The sequence below is a fragment of the Lycorma delicatula genome, chromosome 4, assembly GCF_047948215.1.
Source record: "Lycorma delicatula isolate Av1 chromosome 4, ASM4794821v1, whole genome shotgun sequence".
Lineage (NCBI taxonomy): Eukaryota > Metazoa > Arthropoda > Insecta > Hemiptera > Fulgoridae > Lycorma > Lycorma delicatula.
The window spans coordinates 192,803,616-192,820,689 of NC_134458.1; the positions used below are offsets into that span (position 1 = coordinate 192,803,616).

At 35.9% G+C, this 17,074-nt stretch overlaps 1 protein-coding gene across 2 annotated transcripts in view; it reads right to left on the reverse strand.

Moving 5' to 3' along the window:
* Positions 1-17,074, reverse strand: part of LOC142324181 (mitochondrial E3 ubiquitin protein ligase 1-like) — a 63,643-nt gene that overhangs the window by 20,167 nt on the left and 26,402 nt on the right. For both annotated transcript variants that reach the window (XM_075364926.1, XM_075364927.1), the window contains one exon: positions 676-923. In XM_075364926.1, the coding sequence (XP_075221041.1) occupies positions 676-923 (248 nt within the window). The remainder of the gene's footprint in view (positions 1-675; positions 924-17,074) is intronic.

A 17,074-nucleotide genomic window follows, 5' to 3' on the forward strand; every position in this document is an offset into this window, starting at 1 on the left:
AGATTGGTTTAGCTGCAAGGCATAATGAACCAGGTATCGAGTCAACTGGGCAACCAAGTTTGAGACCCGGTCAGACCGATTTACTTTTTTACACTTTAAATATAATTAATTTATTTAATTCCACCGCTCACCACATCACATAATAGCAGTAGTATAAAGCATTTTTTGGGGTGAGGTGCGAGTTTGACAAAAATTTATTTTTCAAATATTGTAATTTTCTAATTGTTTACAAATGTGTCTAAGAAAAATATGATCTTAATAAGCAAAATCTCACCAGTTTTTTGGGTTCCTCAGGAGTCAAAACGTCAAGATCCGGTGAAAACCGCATATGCTCATATTGGAACGATTACAATACTTGTAGAGCTATAACAGCTATGTAGATGGGAAAGTAAAAATATTTAAATAACAATTGTTGTCCTCTATGACGGACAACAAAAAGACCCTTTGAAACAGACTGATCATAAGAGAAAAGAACATACTCTTGAAACAAAACAGGATTATTTTGAGCCTACTACATTTTTCCCCCCAAAAATAACTTATGATGAATAACTTTAAAAACCAACCAAGATTCTTATGCAACTAAAACTTTCTTCACCGTGGATGAACTGTTAAAAACAGATCTAATAATAAAAGAGGCATGTATCACCATAAATTTATGTTAATGAAAACACAAACCTGTAAGTATAGTCCCTTCTTTTAACATTTCTTCTGTAGTTTCTATTCCACGCTGTCGTACACCATTAAAGAATCCTATAATAGAATCGAGAGTACCTAATCTAGTCGGTTCAAATTTAGCAGCTACCGTCTCTAAATCTAATATGTAACAATCTCTTACATCTACGACTTCTACGACATATTTATCTTGTTTTAAACCAAACGGCACGGTATTTGTAACTTCTTGTACTAAATGCTTACTATCTGACCTGTTAAAAAAAAAAAAAATTAAACTGTTTACATACCACTAAAATGACTTGATTTACATATTTTTAAGATTTAAAAAAAATATTAACTAAAAATGTTTGTTTTAAATAAAATTCCAACATTCCTTCACTAAAAAAATAATTTTTTGAAAAACATTTTTTATTTTGCTCTTTTTAGTTCTGTAACTTCACATTGAAGCTGAAATATGGGCAGCCCTTCGAAAGAGACTGATCATAAGGGAAAATAACATTTTGTTGAAACAAAACCGATTGTTTTGAGCAAAATACTTTTTTCTCCATTGATCTAATAAAATTAAGCAAAGGACAAGACTACTGCTAGCAACTCATCAATGAATTAAAAAAAAAAAATCATATCAAAATCAGACACATTCTGAACAAAATTTATGCCCAGTCGATCATAAAAAAAAAATTATCTATATACATAAAACAACATATCGTGAACGATACATAACCAACACCCAGCAAAAACTTTTTAAGTATTAAATCCAGTTTTAAGTATTACATCCATTCAATGCCTACAGCGGTGCTTTGGTTTGTTTATGAAAAAATGGTGATACCACAGGAAAAGTTGTTTTGTGTGCTGCACTATGTAAAGGGGCGAATCAATTGTTTCAGTGCAGCATGCATTTCATTATAAGTTCAACAAAGAGCTGCTTCACCAGATATTCAATCTGTACAAGAAATTCATAGAAGAAGGTTGCATATGTAAAGGAAAAAGCACCGGTCATCCTCGTATGTCAGATGAAAATGTTAAGCATATCTGAACTGCTTTTGAACATAGCACTAGGAAATCCATAAGCAGAGAACTTGGTATGACGTGTGCTTAAAAAATATATGCATCTGAAGCTGTTTAAGTTGCAGTTACTTTAGCCACAACAATGCATTGGAAGATGTGGGCAACATGATCTTGTTAATCTTAAGTGGCCTCCAAGATCACCAGATCTTAGCCTTTGTGATTTTTATCTGTGGGAGTACATAAAAGGTAGCGTGTATGTACCACCTACATCTGCTACTCTTCAAGATCTGAGACATCGAATCGTTACAGCAGTGAATTCAATGAACATGGACCAGTTAATTCGTGTGTGGCAAGAAATGGACTTCTGATTTGATGTTTGTCGCATAACAAATGGTGGTCATGCTGAATGCATAAAATAAAACTTTGAACTTTCCTCTATTCAGTGATGTATCATTTGTGTATCTATTGTCATTCATTAGAAATAAATATTTAAATCTGTTCCTTCTTTCTGAATAACCTGGTATTAGATAAACTACATGATGACCAATTGCTGGCAGAGATGGAAAGATTAGAAGCAATGCTTACATGATATATTTTTTTATTAAAGCAACATAAATCTTTTTATTTATATGGCTATCAAACCAGCCACAAATGCACAAGCAAACCTTTGAATTTAATGATCAGAACCAAGTAACAAATAACTTTTTTTTTGGTTTTTCTGAATTTCTACAAAATTCTGATCCAATTTTGATAAAATTTACTTGGGACTACCAGGAAAAGATGCCCCATGTAAAAAAAAACAAAGAATGGTTCAAATATGTTTTGTCTTTATGAAATTATACAGAACACTGACAAAATATAAAGATCAGTACAAGTCGAATTGACAATTTTTCCTTTTTTGAAGTCAGCCAAAAAAATAAAATAGCTACTACATCAAATAATCATACCTTTATTTATTTTCTTTTTGAATTTATTATACCTTCGCACAGATAATTCTTTATGCATTAGACTTGCTTCACATTGTAATATAGCATACTAAATTAAATCAGGGTTCCTACGGAATTTTAAGATTCGTTTTTCCTGACCAATTTAGTAAAAATTTCCTATCATAATGTTAGGTTACTGCTGTTTTCTTTGTAAAATTTATATAATTTTATTTTTTGAAGCCTCCACCATCCCCATAGTTTCCCAACTGACATCTTTTTTTAATTATTTATTATTAAAATCAGTTTTAAAGTTTATTCTTTAATGATTTTTTTTTACAATATACATTTAAAATTAAGCTACTTTTTGTGCTAAATTGTTTCAGTAAATTTCATTGCGAAGTACAAAAAAAAAAAACAACAATATTTAATAAGTTTCTTGCATAAAAATGAACATCACAGTAACTAAAAGTAACAGAGATTAGAAATAATCACTAAAGCAATTTTTAAAAATAATTGGCATTTTTAATGGCACCTAAGACTGCTTAAAAGGTTTTTAAAAATATTTTGCAAAGTAAACAAAAAACAATATTTAATAATTTGGTCTGCATAAAAATGCTAAGAAACAGAGATTTCAATTTAACAAAGAAGGTATGCATGATCACCATTAAAAGGAAAACTAAAATCATCGTGAATAAAAGTGATACAGATAAGGAAACCAGAGCAAAATACCTTATTTTGTACAGAAAAAAATGTTATTAACATTTACTTGAAAAATATTTTGCCAATATTATTCTAACATATTTATAGAGAATGCCATCAAAGTATGGTGCAAGACTGTGATTAATGACAAGAGCATTCAGTAGCTCCAAGCTGGAACTTTGACGCTTAACCACTATCAGAAAACATAATTTTAAAGTTGCATTGATATCTTCACATGAACTTATTTTGTACAACACTTAGAACCTACATAATCTCTGGCTTAGAAACATTGTCTTTATAACAAAAAGAAGTAATTGTGTTGTCATTTGAGGTAAATGAAGCCAAGGATTCAAATTTATCATTTGCTGCTGAAATGCTATTTTTCTGATCGATGAAGATCCTCGCATAGAACACACAGATGTATCACACAATTGTTGATCAAAGTTTTAGTCTACTGAGTTGAAGTACCACTGGGAAAGAAAAATGTTTTCTGTGAAGGCTGAGAATTTCTTATAGTAATTACACAAGCCTGCAAAAAGTTGGGTTGTGAAATGGTTTTTAATTTTTGACAATTGATTCCTATGTATTTTTTAGTGCTAAATCTGAAAATAACCTACACTTTTTTCCCATCATGTCATGATTTTTCACAAATTGCAAATTTCAAAATTTGTAAAAAGTTGAAAAATTGTGAAAATGTGATACTACGAGGGACAATCAGAAAGTAAGTTACACCCCCTCTATGAAACAAACATATTTATAAGACTATTGTTTTTTATTGAACAAAAACTACATATTTTTATCAATTTTTTGACATAATCACCTAGTCTTTCTAACACTTTTCATACCCTGTGGCAAATTTTTCAGTTCTACTCTCATAAAAATCTTGTCCTTCAACCAATTAAGGGATCGCTTCCTTCAGTTCATGATCATTAGTGAAACACTCCCCTCCCAGGTCTCGCTTGAAAGGACCAAACAAATGGTAGTTGCAGGGTGCTAGGTCAGGGCTGTAAGGCAGATCAGACTACATTTCCCGAATGAATTTTTGCAGTAACTCCTTTATCACATGAACTGAATAAGAGGTAGCATTGTCATGAAGAAAAACAACCCCATTGCTTAATCTTCCAGGTCTTCGATCTTTAATGGGTTCATGCAATGTTTTTAAAGTCTCACAGTAAGATTTGGCATTAATTGTTGTTCCTTGGGGCATAATTCACTGTAAACAATTCCTTCAGATTAAAAAAAGACTATCAGCATAATGTTTCAAACATGTGGGGATGTTTCCACATTTTTTGGCTGTGGTGAATTTTTGTGTCTCCATTCATGTGATGCTCATTTTAGTCTCAGGAGCGTAATGAAACATCCAGCTCTCATCTCCTACGATGATATGTTTAAAAAACTGTGGGCCAGTCCTGGAATAACACTGAAGAAAAGAAAGAGCAGACACAAAATGTTGATGTTTGATGAACTTTTTACAAATTTTGATATTTGCGATTTGTGAAAAATCTTGACATAATGGAAAAAATAAACAATATTTTCAAATTCAGCACTAAAAAATACGAATCGATTATCAAAAAACTAAAAAACATAACCATCGCAGGCTTGTGTTATTTCATTATACTGCTTTCCTTTACTGTGTGAAGTCACAGACTTTTGGCCTATACTGCCCGATCCAAAATGCTTTTAAACATTCATTACAAAAAGCACGATACATATCTCTAACTCTTCTCAACTGACTAAATTCTGGGTGTAAGTTTATATCTAATCACTGGTCATTAAAAAGAGTCTTTTTAGATGCCATTTAAAAGTAATTAATTACCTAAAATACAAATAAACATTTTATGGTGGTTTGAGAAAAATTCCAAGAAAACTGTTTAAATTTTTCAGTGGTAACGTTTTGTTAAAATTTCACCAGGGAAAAATTAACTGCAATTTGGCATATTCTTTCTTTAATATAAAAGAATAATTAGGGAATGTAAGAACAGGGCATGTTAATGGCTGCTTGATGCACATAGGTATAATGTGGTGACCGATGCGGTCACCACTTCCCAATGCTGGTAAAGTATATAAAATATATTTTGGCATTATTTAAAAAATACTTTATTAATAACGTAATCTTAATTCATAAACAAAAATGCAATTCTCTGAAATTCTTCTTAATTTTTCCTGATATTATTTAAACATTCCTGACCTATCCTGCCTGTGGGAACTATGTAAATGAAAACAATAAATATGCATGGATTGAAGAGGATCAAAATTACACAATAGACCCATAAAACACATTAAAATAAGTTGGGAAGAAAAATCAAAATAAAAAACCCTGTTTCTATCCAGTCAAAGAAAACAAATGTAGCAATAATTGGTAACTTAAAGACTGTTGGCTAAAATCGAAATGCTGCAAAACAGTTGAAAGAAAATTATTGTAATATAATTATAAATTAATAATGTGTTAAACAAAGATAGTACACCATCTTTGGTGTACCACCAAAGATTTCCCTTTCGATTTATAATACGAAAGGCAAAGTTAATAGGTGGGTGGAATATACTGAAGAGTTGTAAGGAGGAAATGAATTAGAAAATGGTGTTACAGAGGAAGAAGAGGAAGTCGAAGAGGATGAAAGGGGAGAAACAATACTGAGATCTGAATTTAAGAGAGCATTAAAAGATCTAAATGGCAGAAAGGCTCCTCAAATAGACGGAATACCTGTAGAATTACTGTGCAGTGCAGGTGAGGAAGCGATTGATAGATTATACAAACTGGTGTGTAATATTTATGAAAAAGGGGAAGTTCCGTCAGACTTCAAAAAGAGTGTTACAGTCATGATACTAAAGAAATAAGGAGCAAATAAATGTGAAGAATACAGAACAATTACCTTAACCAGCCATGCATCAAAAATCTTAACTCTTCTGTACAGAAGAATTGAGAGGAGAGTGGAAGAAGTGTTAGGAGAAAACCGATTTGGTTTCAGGAAAAGTATAGGGACAAGCGAAGCAATTTTACGGCTGAGATTAATAGTAGAAGTAAGATTAAAGAAAAACAAACCGACATACTTGGTTGGGATTTATATACCTAGAAAAGGCATTCGATAACGTAGACTGGAATAAAATGTTCATCATTTTAAATAAATTAGGGTTAAAATACAGAGATAGAAGAACAATTGCTAACATGTACAGGAACCAAACAGCAACAGTAACAATTGAAGAACATAAGAAAGAAGCCGTAATAAGAAAGGGAGTCCGACAAGGATGTTCCCTATTCCCATTACTTTTTAATCTTTACACAGAACTAGCACTTAATGATGTTAAAGAACAATGTAGATCCGGAGTAACAGTACAAGGTAAAAGGATGTAGAAGAAACAATGAACGTAATGGATGAAGTCCCCTACGCAAGAAATACCGCATGAAAATAAACAAGAACAAAACGAAAGTAATGAAATGTAGTAGAAATAATGAAGATGGACCACTGAATGTAAAAATAGGAAGAGAAAAGATTACGGAGGTAGAAGAATTTTGTTATTTGGGAAGTAGAATTACTATAGATGGGTGAATCAGGAGCGATATAGAATGCCAAATAATACAGGCGAATCAGAAATATAATTTGTTTACATCAAAAATTAATTTAAACGTCAAGAAAAGATTTTTGAAAGTATATGTTTGGAGCTCAGCTTTATATGGAAATGAAACTTGGACAATTGGAGTACCTGAGATGAAATGCGGAGCTACAGGAGAATGTTAAAAAGCAGACGGGTGGATAAAGTGACAAATGTAGAGATGTTGCAACAAATAGATGAAGAAAGTAGCATTTGGAAAAATATAGTTAAAATAAGAGACAGACTTATAGGCCACATATTAAGGCATCCTGGAATAGTCGCTTTAATATTGGAAGGACAGATAGAAGGTAAAAATTCTACAAGAAAGCAACGTTTGAAATATGTAAAACAAATTGTTAGGGATGTAGGATGTAAGAGGGTATACCGAAATGAAACAACTAGCACTAGATAGGGAATCTTGGAGAGTTAATTCAAACCAGTCAAATGAGTGAAGATAAAAAAAAAATATTAGAAATTAATCATATATTATATTTTTTTAATAATTAATGAACAAATTGTTCACCATTAAAACAATTTGTAATAATCAGAAATTAGCTCCTAACTGTATAACCACCTGCAATATCTTTAATTTGCAGGTCAGCATTCCTTTGGCTATAATGTGGTTCTTTTTATGAGAAAACTTGTGAGATAATATCTGGTTCTAAATTATCTATGAGCAGCCGATAAAGAAATAAGATTGAGGACCAAACAACTCATTAATTTGGTTATTTTATATCAAATTGTACATGTGATTATTTTATTTGGTTCATATAACTACTTCCTAAAAAAATGTTTTAACTTAGGCCAGTTTAAGTTATTAGGTTTATGAGGACATTATATTATGTATACTGTAGTAACTTTGTAAATGAAAATGTTAAGTATACTATCTGGTGCAGACCTAATTTTTGAAAATTCCATTCATCACAATAGGGATGGGAAAAGATTTTCCTTAATGAAGACAGATCTTTCAGGATCTCATTAGTATCTGGAGGAAACGCTGTTTTCTGCAGCATAAATTTTAAGCTGTTTCATACAAAACTACTGAAAGTAATACGCTGCCCACTTCAGTAAGAGAGTAGGAACATTAGATTCAAAACATGAATATAGGGGAAATATTTTCCTGTCAAACAGTTTGGGTGAACCTGTCAGGTTGGTCTAGTGGTGAACATGTCTTCACACATCAGCTGATTTCAAAGTCAAGAGTTCCAACGTTCAAATCCTAATAAAGGCAGTTACTTTTATACGCATCTGAATACTAGATCGTGGATACCAGTGTTCTTTGGTGGTTGGGTTTCAATTAACCACACATCTCACAGATGGTTGACCTGAGACTGCACCACACTACATTTCACTTACACTCATACATATCATCCTCTGAAGTAGTAATACCCGATGGTGATTCCCGGAGGCTAAACAGGGAAAAAACAGATCAGGTGAACAAGGTCCCTAAGAATGCCTCAATTAACATACTAAAAAGTCAAGAGCCTCACTACCATTTTAACATTTGCTTATAAACAAAATAAAATTTATGAAACGTGGTTTTTTTTCACTATTATGGCTACAGGTCATTAAATATAGATTTTACTGAAAAAAATCACTTTTATTAATAATGTACAGCCGAAAATTCAACACAAAAAAGTCTATGGGCACATTACGGTTAGATCAAAAATAAACGAGCTAACGGAATAAACAGTAACGCTATGCGGAGTCGATCTACGAGAATATCTCTATAAAGTAAAGACCGCTGAGAAATTTCTCTCCTTAAGGTTGGCGAACCTGTGTCGTTCATGACCACGCTAGTAATGTTCACATTGCATTGTTGTCTGTAAGTTGTCGCGTTGTAGTATCTTTAATTACGTGTGACTTATTACGTTATAAAATGAATAGGAAATCGATGTTGCCGCCGAATGTGAAATACGTGGGAGTCATAAGTATTTTAAACGTTAAGCCGGCTGAAATTCATAGGCAGTCGGTTGCTGTGTTCGGTGATAATGTAATGAATGAAAGAAACGTCCGAAAATGGTGCGAAAGGTTTGGAAATAACAGAATTATGTGCACGATGAAGAACGTTCGGGGAGGCCCTCGATAATCACAGAGGACTTGTTGAAACGTGTCGATGATTAAATCAGAAAAGATCGTTGCTCAACGATTTCCAACCTGGCCCGTCTTTTTCCTGATGTTTCAAGAGCTGTTTTCGGTCGCATTCTTCATGACCATTTAGGCTTCATAAAGGTTTGTGCACCGCAAGTCTTAACGGAACGTCACAAAAAATCCGAACGGGATCTACTTTGGAATTTTTGATGCGCTACACAGAAAAAATGTGATTAATTCCTTAATTCAATTGTTACCGGCGATGAAACTTGGATTTCGTATTAAACGCCAGAGAGAGAACGGCAGTCAATTGAATGGCGTCATCCTCAATCACCAACCAGACCGATGAAAGTCAAGTCACAACCAGTTAGACCGAAACTGATGGCCACAGTCTTTTGGGATCCTGCTGATCGATTTCAGGCCACGTGGAATGACTATAAATGCAGAAGCCTACTGCGAAACTACGTAAGTTATTCAAAACTGGCAACGTGGGCGGCTGACCAACGGCGACTCCTACTGCACGATATGCACGCCCACATGTTGCGGGTCAATACGTGATTTAGTGAGAACATTTGGATGGGAAATTTACGATCACCCGCCATACAGTCCGGACGTAGCTCCTTCTGATTACCATTTGTTTGGGAAATTGAAAGAATTTTTGAGTGGTAAGCGATTCGCGGGTTACGATGAACTTAAAAATGCTATTAATCAGTGGGTAAAAGAATACAACGAGGGTATATTGAAACTTGTGTATCTCTACGATAAATGTCTAAATTCATGTGGCCATTACATAGAGAAGTAGTATAAAGTATGTAGTTTAATAGAAATAACAAATATTTATAAAGTTTTCAGAATTTTTTTTTTACAATCAAAGGCTCCTTAATGGGAGTTTTTCAGCAACAACCCAAAACACAAGTGTGCAGGAGCACTGTCGTAGTGAAAGAGTACTTAGCCAGATATAGAAGTTTACTCTGAATAGCACCCTTCAATCGATTCATTAGTGAATTATAATACATCGTGGTGACAGCTCTAGAAAGGAAACAAATTAGCATGGGTTTGATTTGTTCATTTTTTATTTTTTGGGACGTGGTGAGTTTGAAGTGTGCCACGACTTGATCTGGCATTTTATTTCTGGGTGGTACTCAAATATCCATCACCAGTAATAACACTTTTTTAGAAAATCATGATGAGTTTCAATTCGTCCTATAAGATCGCGGCAAACTTCCACCCCGTTGTTTTTCCTGGTCAACAGTGAGTTTTTTTGAGAACAATTTTGTACAAACTTTTTTCAAATCCAATTCGTTTGTTAAAATTTGATGGATTGTCGTACGGTTTAAATTCAACTGTGTTGCAATCATTCTGACAGTTAATCGCCGGTCGTATCATATAAAGTCTCCCATTCGCTCAATAATGTCGTCAATTTTTGACGTTAACGGTCTTCCAGTCCGCAACTGATTCCCGGCCATCTGAAAATGCTTTAAACCACCTACAAATCTGGACTCGTGACAAAGCATCATCTTCATACGCCCTTTTTAATTTTGATAAAGTTTCGGTAACATTCTCACAGAGTATAACACAAATGTTGTACGTACAACGTTGCTCATATTTGGTATCGCTTAGTAACAACAAAAACTGGTTTCACGAAAAGTTTGTTTACGTCCCGTATGGCAACAATAGACTAAAAATATTAATACATAATATAAATCAGCTGCTCATATAACCAGATGTTTACTAGTAATTTTACAGTGCTGCTACTTTGGCTGCCAAAAAAAAAAAACTAGTCTCATTAATTTATTTACAGATCTTGTACTTGCACCATTTCTATTTCAGACCAAGAATATGAATGACCAGTATATTAAAGATGTGGAGATCTTTTTGAGTTGCTGAATCCTTGGCATATATGTGTTTAGTAAGGTCAGTTATGCCTACACACCTTTTCAGTTACTTAGTTTATCTTTGTATAAAAAAGCCAATCATAGGGTGAATGTAACAGAATAGTAAATACTACTTTTATTTCCACAAATTTCATTAGAAACATTTAATTTATTAAAATTAAGTAAACTTAATTTAAATTATTAGTAATTAAACATTAAGTCATTTCAATTTAATTGGTAAATCCGTTATTTTATTTATAATAAGCAAAATTTGCGTAACTGTTTAAAATTTCACATTCCCCAGATCCCAAAACCGCAGTCAGGTCAAAAGTTTATAAATATACACATATATATATGTATTTCACTTTCTTGTGGACAAGGTAACTGCCGTAATTTTGCACCAATCACTTTCAAATTTCTCCTTAAAAATAACTCATTTCAAAATCTCGGTTGAGTTCATTAACGACCAAAATAAGATCACGGGGGTGGAAATGGGGAGGTTTTTTCGAAAAAAAAATAACATATCGCTATAACTTTCTTATTAAGGAAAATATCAAATTTGTTTAAAATTCCTACTATTCTTTGGATAAAGGCCTAAAACGTATTTAAGTAAAGTTTTTTGATATCAACAACCATTGACCCAGGGGGTTGAAAAAATGGGGTTTTGAAGACATAAAAGAATCATGCCTCCCTTAATAGGCACAGTACTGAATCAATTTAAAGTGGTCGTTAGTCCTGTAAACATTACCTAAAACTTTTGTCAAACAATTTTTGATATGACCAACCCTTACAGCAAGGGATGACCAAAATGTTGCTGGAATAAGATGAGACTTGTCGTATGCTAAACATGCAACTGTTTTCGTATCGAGTAAATTTGAAGTTTTTCTTAACTTTAAGGTGGAAATCTTTTTTATCCCCTACTTAGCACTAATGAAATCTACCTCTGCCTTCCGGCATGCTGAAGGGGATTTATTTTTTAAGTAGACAGACAATGTCAATAAAGGAATTGTATATTCTTTTACATCAGACTTTGTTACCAAGCAGTCTAAGAAGAGGAATAATTACAAAGCAGCGGGAGATCAGAATTTTGTAGAGATCTGGAAACATGCAGGAAGATCATAAAAAATTTACCTTTATCAACAGCTTGTCAACATCTGGATCAAACAAAAACTACCAGAACGCTGGACGACAGCCCTCATCCAATCGCTACAAAAAAAGTGGAAAAAATAACCCTAAAAATTACAGGGGAATCTCTCCTAGAAACAACATACAAAATTCATTCAAGAATCATTTTCAACAGGATCGGTTCCTACCTCAAGAAAGAACTAGGAGAATACCACGGAGGTTTAACAGCCTGGAGGAACTGTCAGACCAGATCATGAGTCTCAAAAGCTAACAATGGATTACAACAGAAATGTGATAACATTTGTAGATTTCAAGAAAGATTATGATTGCATCCACAGAGAATACCTACTAAAAAATCGACACCTTGGACTACGGACCGAATTAATAAATATAATAATACTGATCCTCAGAAACACTAAGTTGAAGGTAAAATTCAGAGGCGAGCTCTTGGAACCATTTGGGATGAAAACAAGACTGTGTTGAGGCGATGTGCCCTCACCGCTATTATTAAACTGTACTCTAGAAATGGCAATGAGAGAACGGCTCAAAAAATTTCCCCAAAAGTAAAAATAGGCTGAAAAATCAAAACAAATTGTCTTAGTTTTCCCGGCAACTTGGCACTGCTAACAAACGACATCGATGATGCTAAATCAGATATATTAGAACTTCAAAACATTGTAAATAAAATTAGCCTCAAAATATCATTCGAAATGACAGAAATTATGCCCCAAAAACCAACACGATTACAAGAAGTACTCATAAACGGTAATAAAATCAAAATAGTAACCCGATTTAAATACCTCAGAGAAATAATAACCATCAACCTAAACGGAACAACCTTGATCCAAACGAGAAGAAACAAACAACTTAACTCATCCCACCCCCGTAGGGGGAAGACATCCACATTGTGTCGTTACCGTTCGCCACATCACTCCCTCCGTTCCAAGCCCTGAGGGGCTTTACCGGAGGTCGTCTTTAGACCCTCTAACTGATTACATCTCACAGTCATCAGCCAGACCTCGGTCGGGATGCCACCGATGTAAATGCCTCTGCAGATATTTTCATCAGTAAAATACATATCAAATTTCGCCTTCACGTAGGCCTCAAACGGACATCTTTACATCCAACCTAACACGATTCCCTCAAACAAACCGACCGAAAACGCGAACCCCACGCCTAGTCCAGATTTGATAGCACCGTTCGCGACTGTGAATGACTCGGAAAACGAACGAGTTGAAAGGTAAATCAGTGCTACACTCATACCAATAAAAATTATGTCTTACGCAATATAGAAATTTAGACCTACACCGAAATAAGTCGACCGATTTAGGTCACCTAACAAGGGGAACGTAACCTCATTCCGGTGCGCGCAGAAGCCGAGGACAAATCCCACACCCCCACCTGGTCCCATCACGGAGTCTCTCGTGGCATTACGAAGTAACGATCAGGACTGCCACCGGCGGAACGAAATCACGCCCCCGGTTGCACGGGCTACCATACCCCGGCGGGAGCCCCAAATCGAATCACGAACAACACCAATATAAATGTGGCACGATGCTAATGTGCCTACCTCCAACCAATCCAATGCCTATGCCGGAACCCTAGCCACCCAGGATCCTACCTAGCTAAAGCTCAAAAATTAACATGAAATAAAATTCCTATCAATAAACGAAAAAATAAGACACTACAACACAGTTATTAAACCAGAAGCTACTTATGCAACAGAAACACTCTTCCAAACAATGAACAATGAATTTTATGGATACAGACCTCCATCGGAATCGGAAGAACCTGAATCGATAAAGTACCAGAAAGCCAGAAAGACGGGTAATGGTGGATTGTGCCTGACAAAGTCGTGTACAGAGTTAGAACCGATCAGTGATACCGTGCGTAAGAGGAGACTAGGATTCTTTAGACGTATCATGAAGATGCAAAATTCAAGACTTCTGAAACACCTCCTAGTACAGTAATATCTCGACTCGAAAAACTCCAAGACAGGATGCAGATGGATCACAGAAATAAGAGAGGATATGAAGGAAATCGACCTTACACCAGTAGACTATACAGAAAATATAAAATTAAACAAAAAAAAAAATCAAGAGGAAAAACATTCACGACACTAAAAAGGGCACAAAGATCGGAATATGTGAAAATGTACAGGAATGTACAGGGAGGACCGCACGGCTCAAACAGTCTCATCGAAGAGATTTGGATAATGGACTGACTAAAGTGATCCTGTGGTAAAGAAAAAATCACAATAATATTTACAATTAGGTATATGTAATATTTCCAGAGTATGACTAAAATTTGTTGTTAACTTCTATAATGTTATTATGTTAATATCTTTCATTTTAGAGCACCGTTTGTTTGTATCTTTTAATATATACAATCTGTCAAATCCAATTTTTGTTTATCATACATAAATGCTTGTAAATGGTACAAATATTATTATTTAAAAGTCTATTGGCCATGCCTACATAACATTTTATACAGTTATTTATTCCATTAAATCCTTTTAAAAGATTATACATCCATAATTTATAAAAAAAAAAAAAACTAACCGATTATAAAATAAACAACAAAATAAAGAACTATACGAATGAATAAAAAATTTAATAGGCTAAAAGTCAATGTAGACATTCACAACAACGCGTAGATTTATAAAATATGCATTATATAGTATAAACATTGTAGTACAGGTGTTTTATAATCGAAAGGTTATGATTTTCAATGAATAAGGTCACCTTTAACGATCTAATACTGTACGTATGAACCTACCTACTGTGTACTAAAGTATAATTTCTTTACTGCTTATTTAGGTAAAGTACAGATAACGTAATGCTACGCCTCCTATCTAATATATGATATCAACAAATAAACAATTTGTATATTTATATTAATAAATACATATAATTTCATATTATATGTGCGAAAGCATAACCTCTTGCGCGGCGCCCGTTTGGGCGCATAGGTTGGATATGAATACAGCATTTCTTCAAAATTTAAGGAATGCCCAGCGCAGAGCCTTAATTATATGCACTGGTGTTTTTAAAACAACCTCCTACGAGGCTACCACTGTATTGGGAAAGGCTCTCCCAATCGATGTAGTGGTGACAGTTTAGGCAACTATGTGGAGATTGCGAAGAGGCCGAGAAGCCGAGGTATTTGGGATGCGGTTTCGAGCCGGGCATACCGAAACGGAACGGTGATCACAATGTACTGGATCTAAATTTCGTTCAGTTGCCCATCTCCCGCCTACAGAACCTCACGATGGAAACATGGCAGCTGGAATGGGACACCATAACTAAGGGAAAATTCCTGTACAAGTTTATACGGGATCTAGGGGGATGATATGCCTCAAGTTCGTTTTTAAGGGCAACGGGTACCCAGGTGCTCACCAACCTTGTTAATTTGAAGCAATGTCTGTTTCAGTTCCGCATGGCAGCTGATGAGCTGTTCGTCTGCGGGAAGGTCCAGTTAAATGAACACCTGATGTTTGACTGCCTTGCTCTTGGGGGGCCAGAGACCAGACCACCCTGGAACTTAGAGGTCAAGGGGAAAATTGGCCACTCACAAGCGGCGAGAGCCGTATTGTTGGACCGTGTGGGAATTCCTTGATGCGGTTGCTTTGTTCAACCAACATCAGTAGTTTACCTAAGGGAAAAGACTCCTACCGCACAGCTGGGTGAAGCTAACCTAGATACATATGGCCTATATATTTGTGGTAATTCACGACCGCAACTGTAAAGTACAGCGCATGCGGCTTTGTCAACCGCAGAAGGCTGGATAGACATGCAAAATTTAAACATTTCTGTGCCCAAGACGTAGTTTATACTTCTCAAGGGCGCAGACAAATTATCATGCAATCGCAACCCCCACATTAAGTATAAAGGCTGTGTAATCAGCCGAGTAAGGGTTCATAAGTACCTAGGTATTTTGTTTGATGAGAAGTTGCTGTTTAGCAACCATATTAGGCAAGTTGCAGCAGACGCTATCTCTGTGATGCACAAACTTAGAAGGATTGCTCGAAAGGACTACGGGTTGTCAGGCCGCCAAATGTACTTGGTGTACCGAGGCGTCTTCGAGTGTATGATCGCTTACGCGGCGCCAATTTGGGCGCACAGGTTGGATAGAAATAGAGTACTGCTTCAAAATTTAAGGAGTGCCCAGCGCAGAGCCTTAATAGGATGCACTGGCGTTTTTAAGACACCCTCCTACAAGGCTACTACCGTATTGGGAAAGGCTCTCCCAATCGATTTAGTGGTGAAAGTTCGGGCAGCCATGTGGAAGTTGCGAAGAGGACGGGAGGCCGAGACATTTGGGATGCGGTTTCGAGCCGGGCCTGAACCGGAGCGGAACGGCGATCACAATGCACCGGAGCTAAATTTCGTGCAGTTGCCCATCTCCCGTCTGCGGAAGAGGCTATGGAGCCTTGCGATGGAGGCATGGCAGCTTGAATGGCACACCACAAATAAGGGAAGATCCTTGTATAGGTTTATACAGGATTTGGGGGGGGGGGGGTGATGGTATGCCTCGAGTCTATTTTTAAGGGCAGCGGGTGCCCAGGTGCTCAACCATGTGGATTTGAAGCAATATCAGTTTCGGTTTCGCCTGGCGGTTGATGAGTTGTGCGTCTGCGGGGAGATCCAGTCGAACGAGCATATGATGTTCGACTGCCCTGCTCTTGGGGGGCCAGAGACCGAGCCACCCTGGAACTTACGAGGTCAGGGGGAAAACTGGCCGCTCATAAACGGCGAGTCAATGTGGCGAGAGCCGCATTGTCGGACCGTGTGGGAGTTCCTCGATGAGGTTGCGATGTTCAACCGTCGTCGCTAGAGTTTTTTGCTTAATCTTGGTTATATTGATTCCTATAGCGCCGCTGTGGGAAGTGTTTCCTGAGATAATGGCTGGCCACCAGCCAGATACAAGCTCAAAGCGCTGTAAATAGTGGACAGGCACTAGCTGGCATACAGCGGCCGAGGCGTGACAGCCTAAATTGCTGTATTTCATTTTAATTGTAACAAGGGGTGCGCCTCCCCGATCTAGTTTTCGTCTTGACAAGTGAGCGGTTGGGACACATAAGCGGGTGGTGAA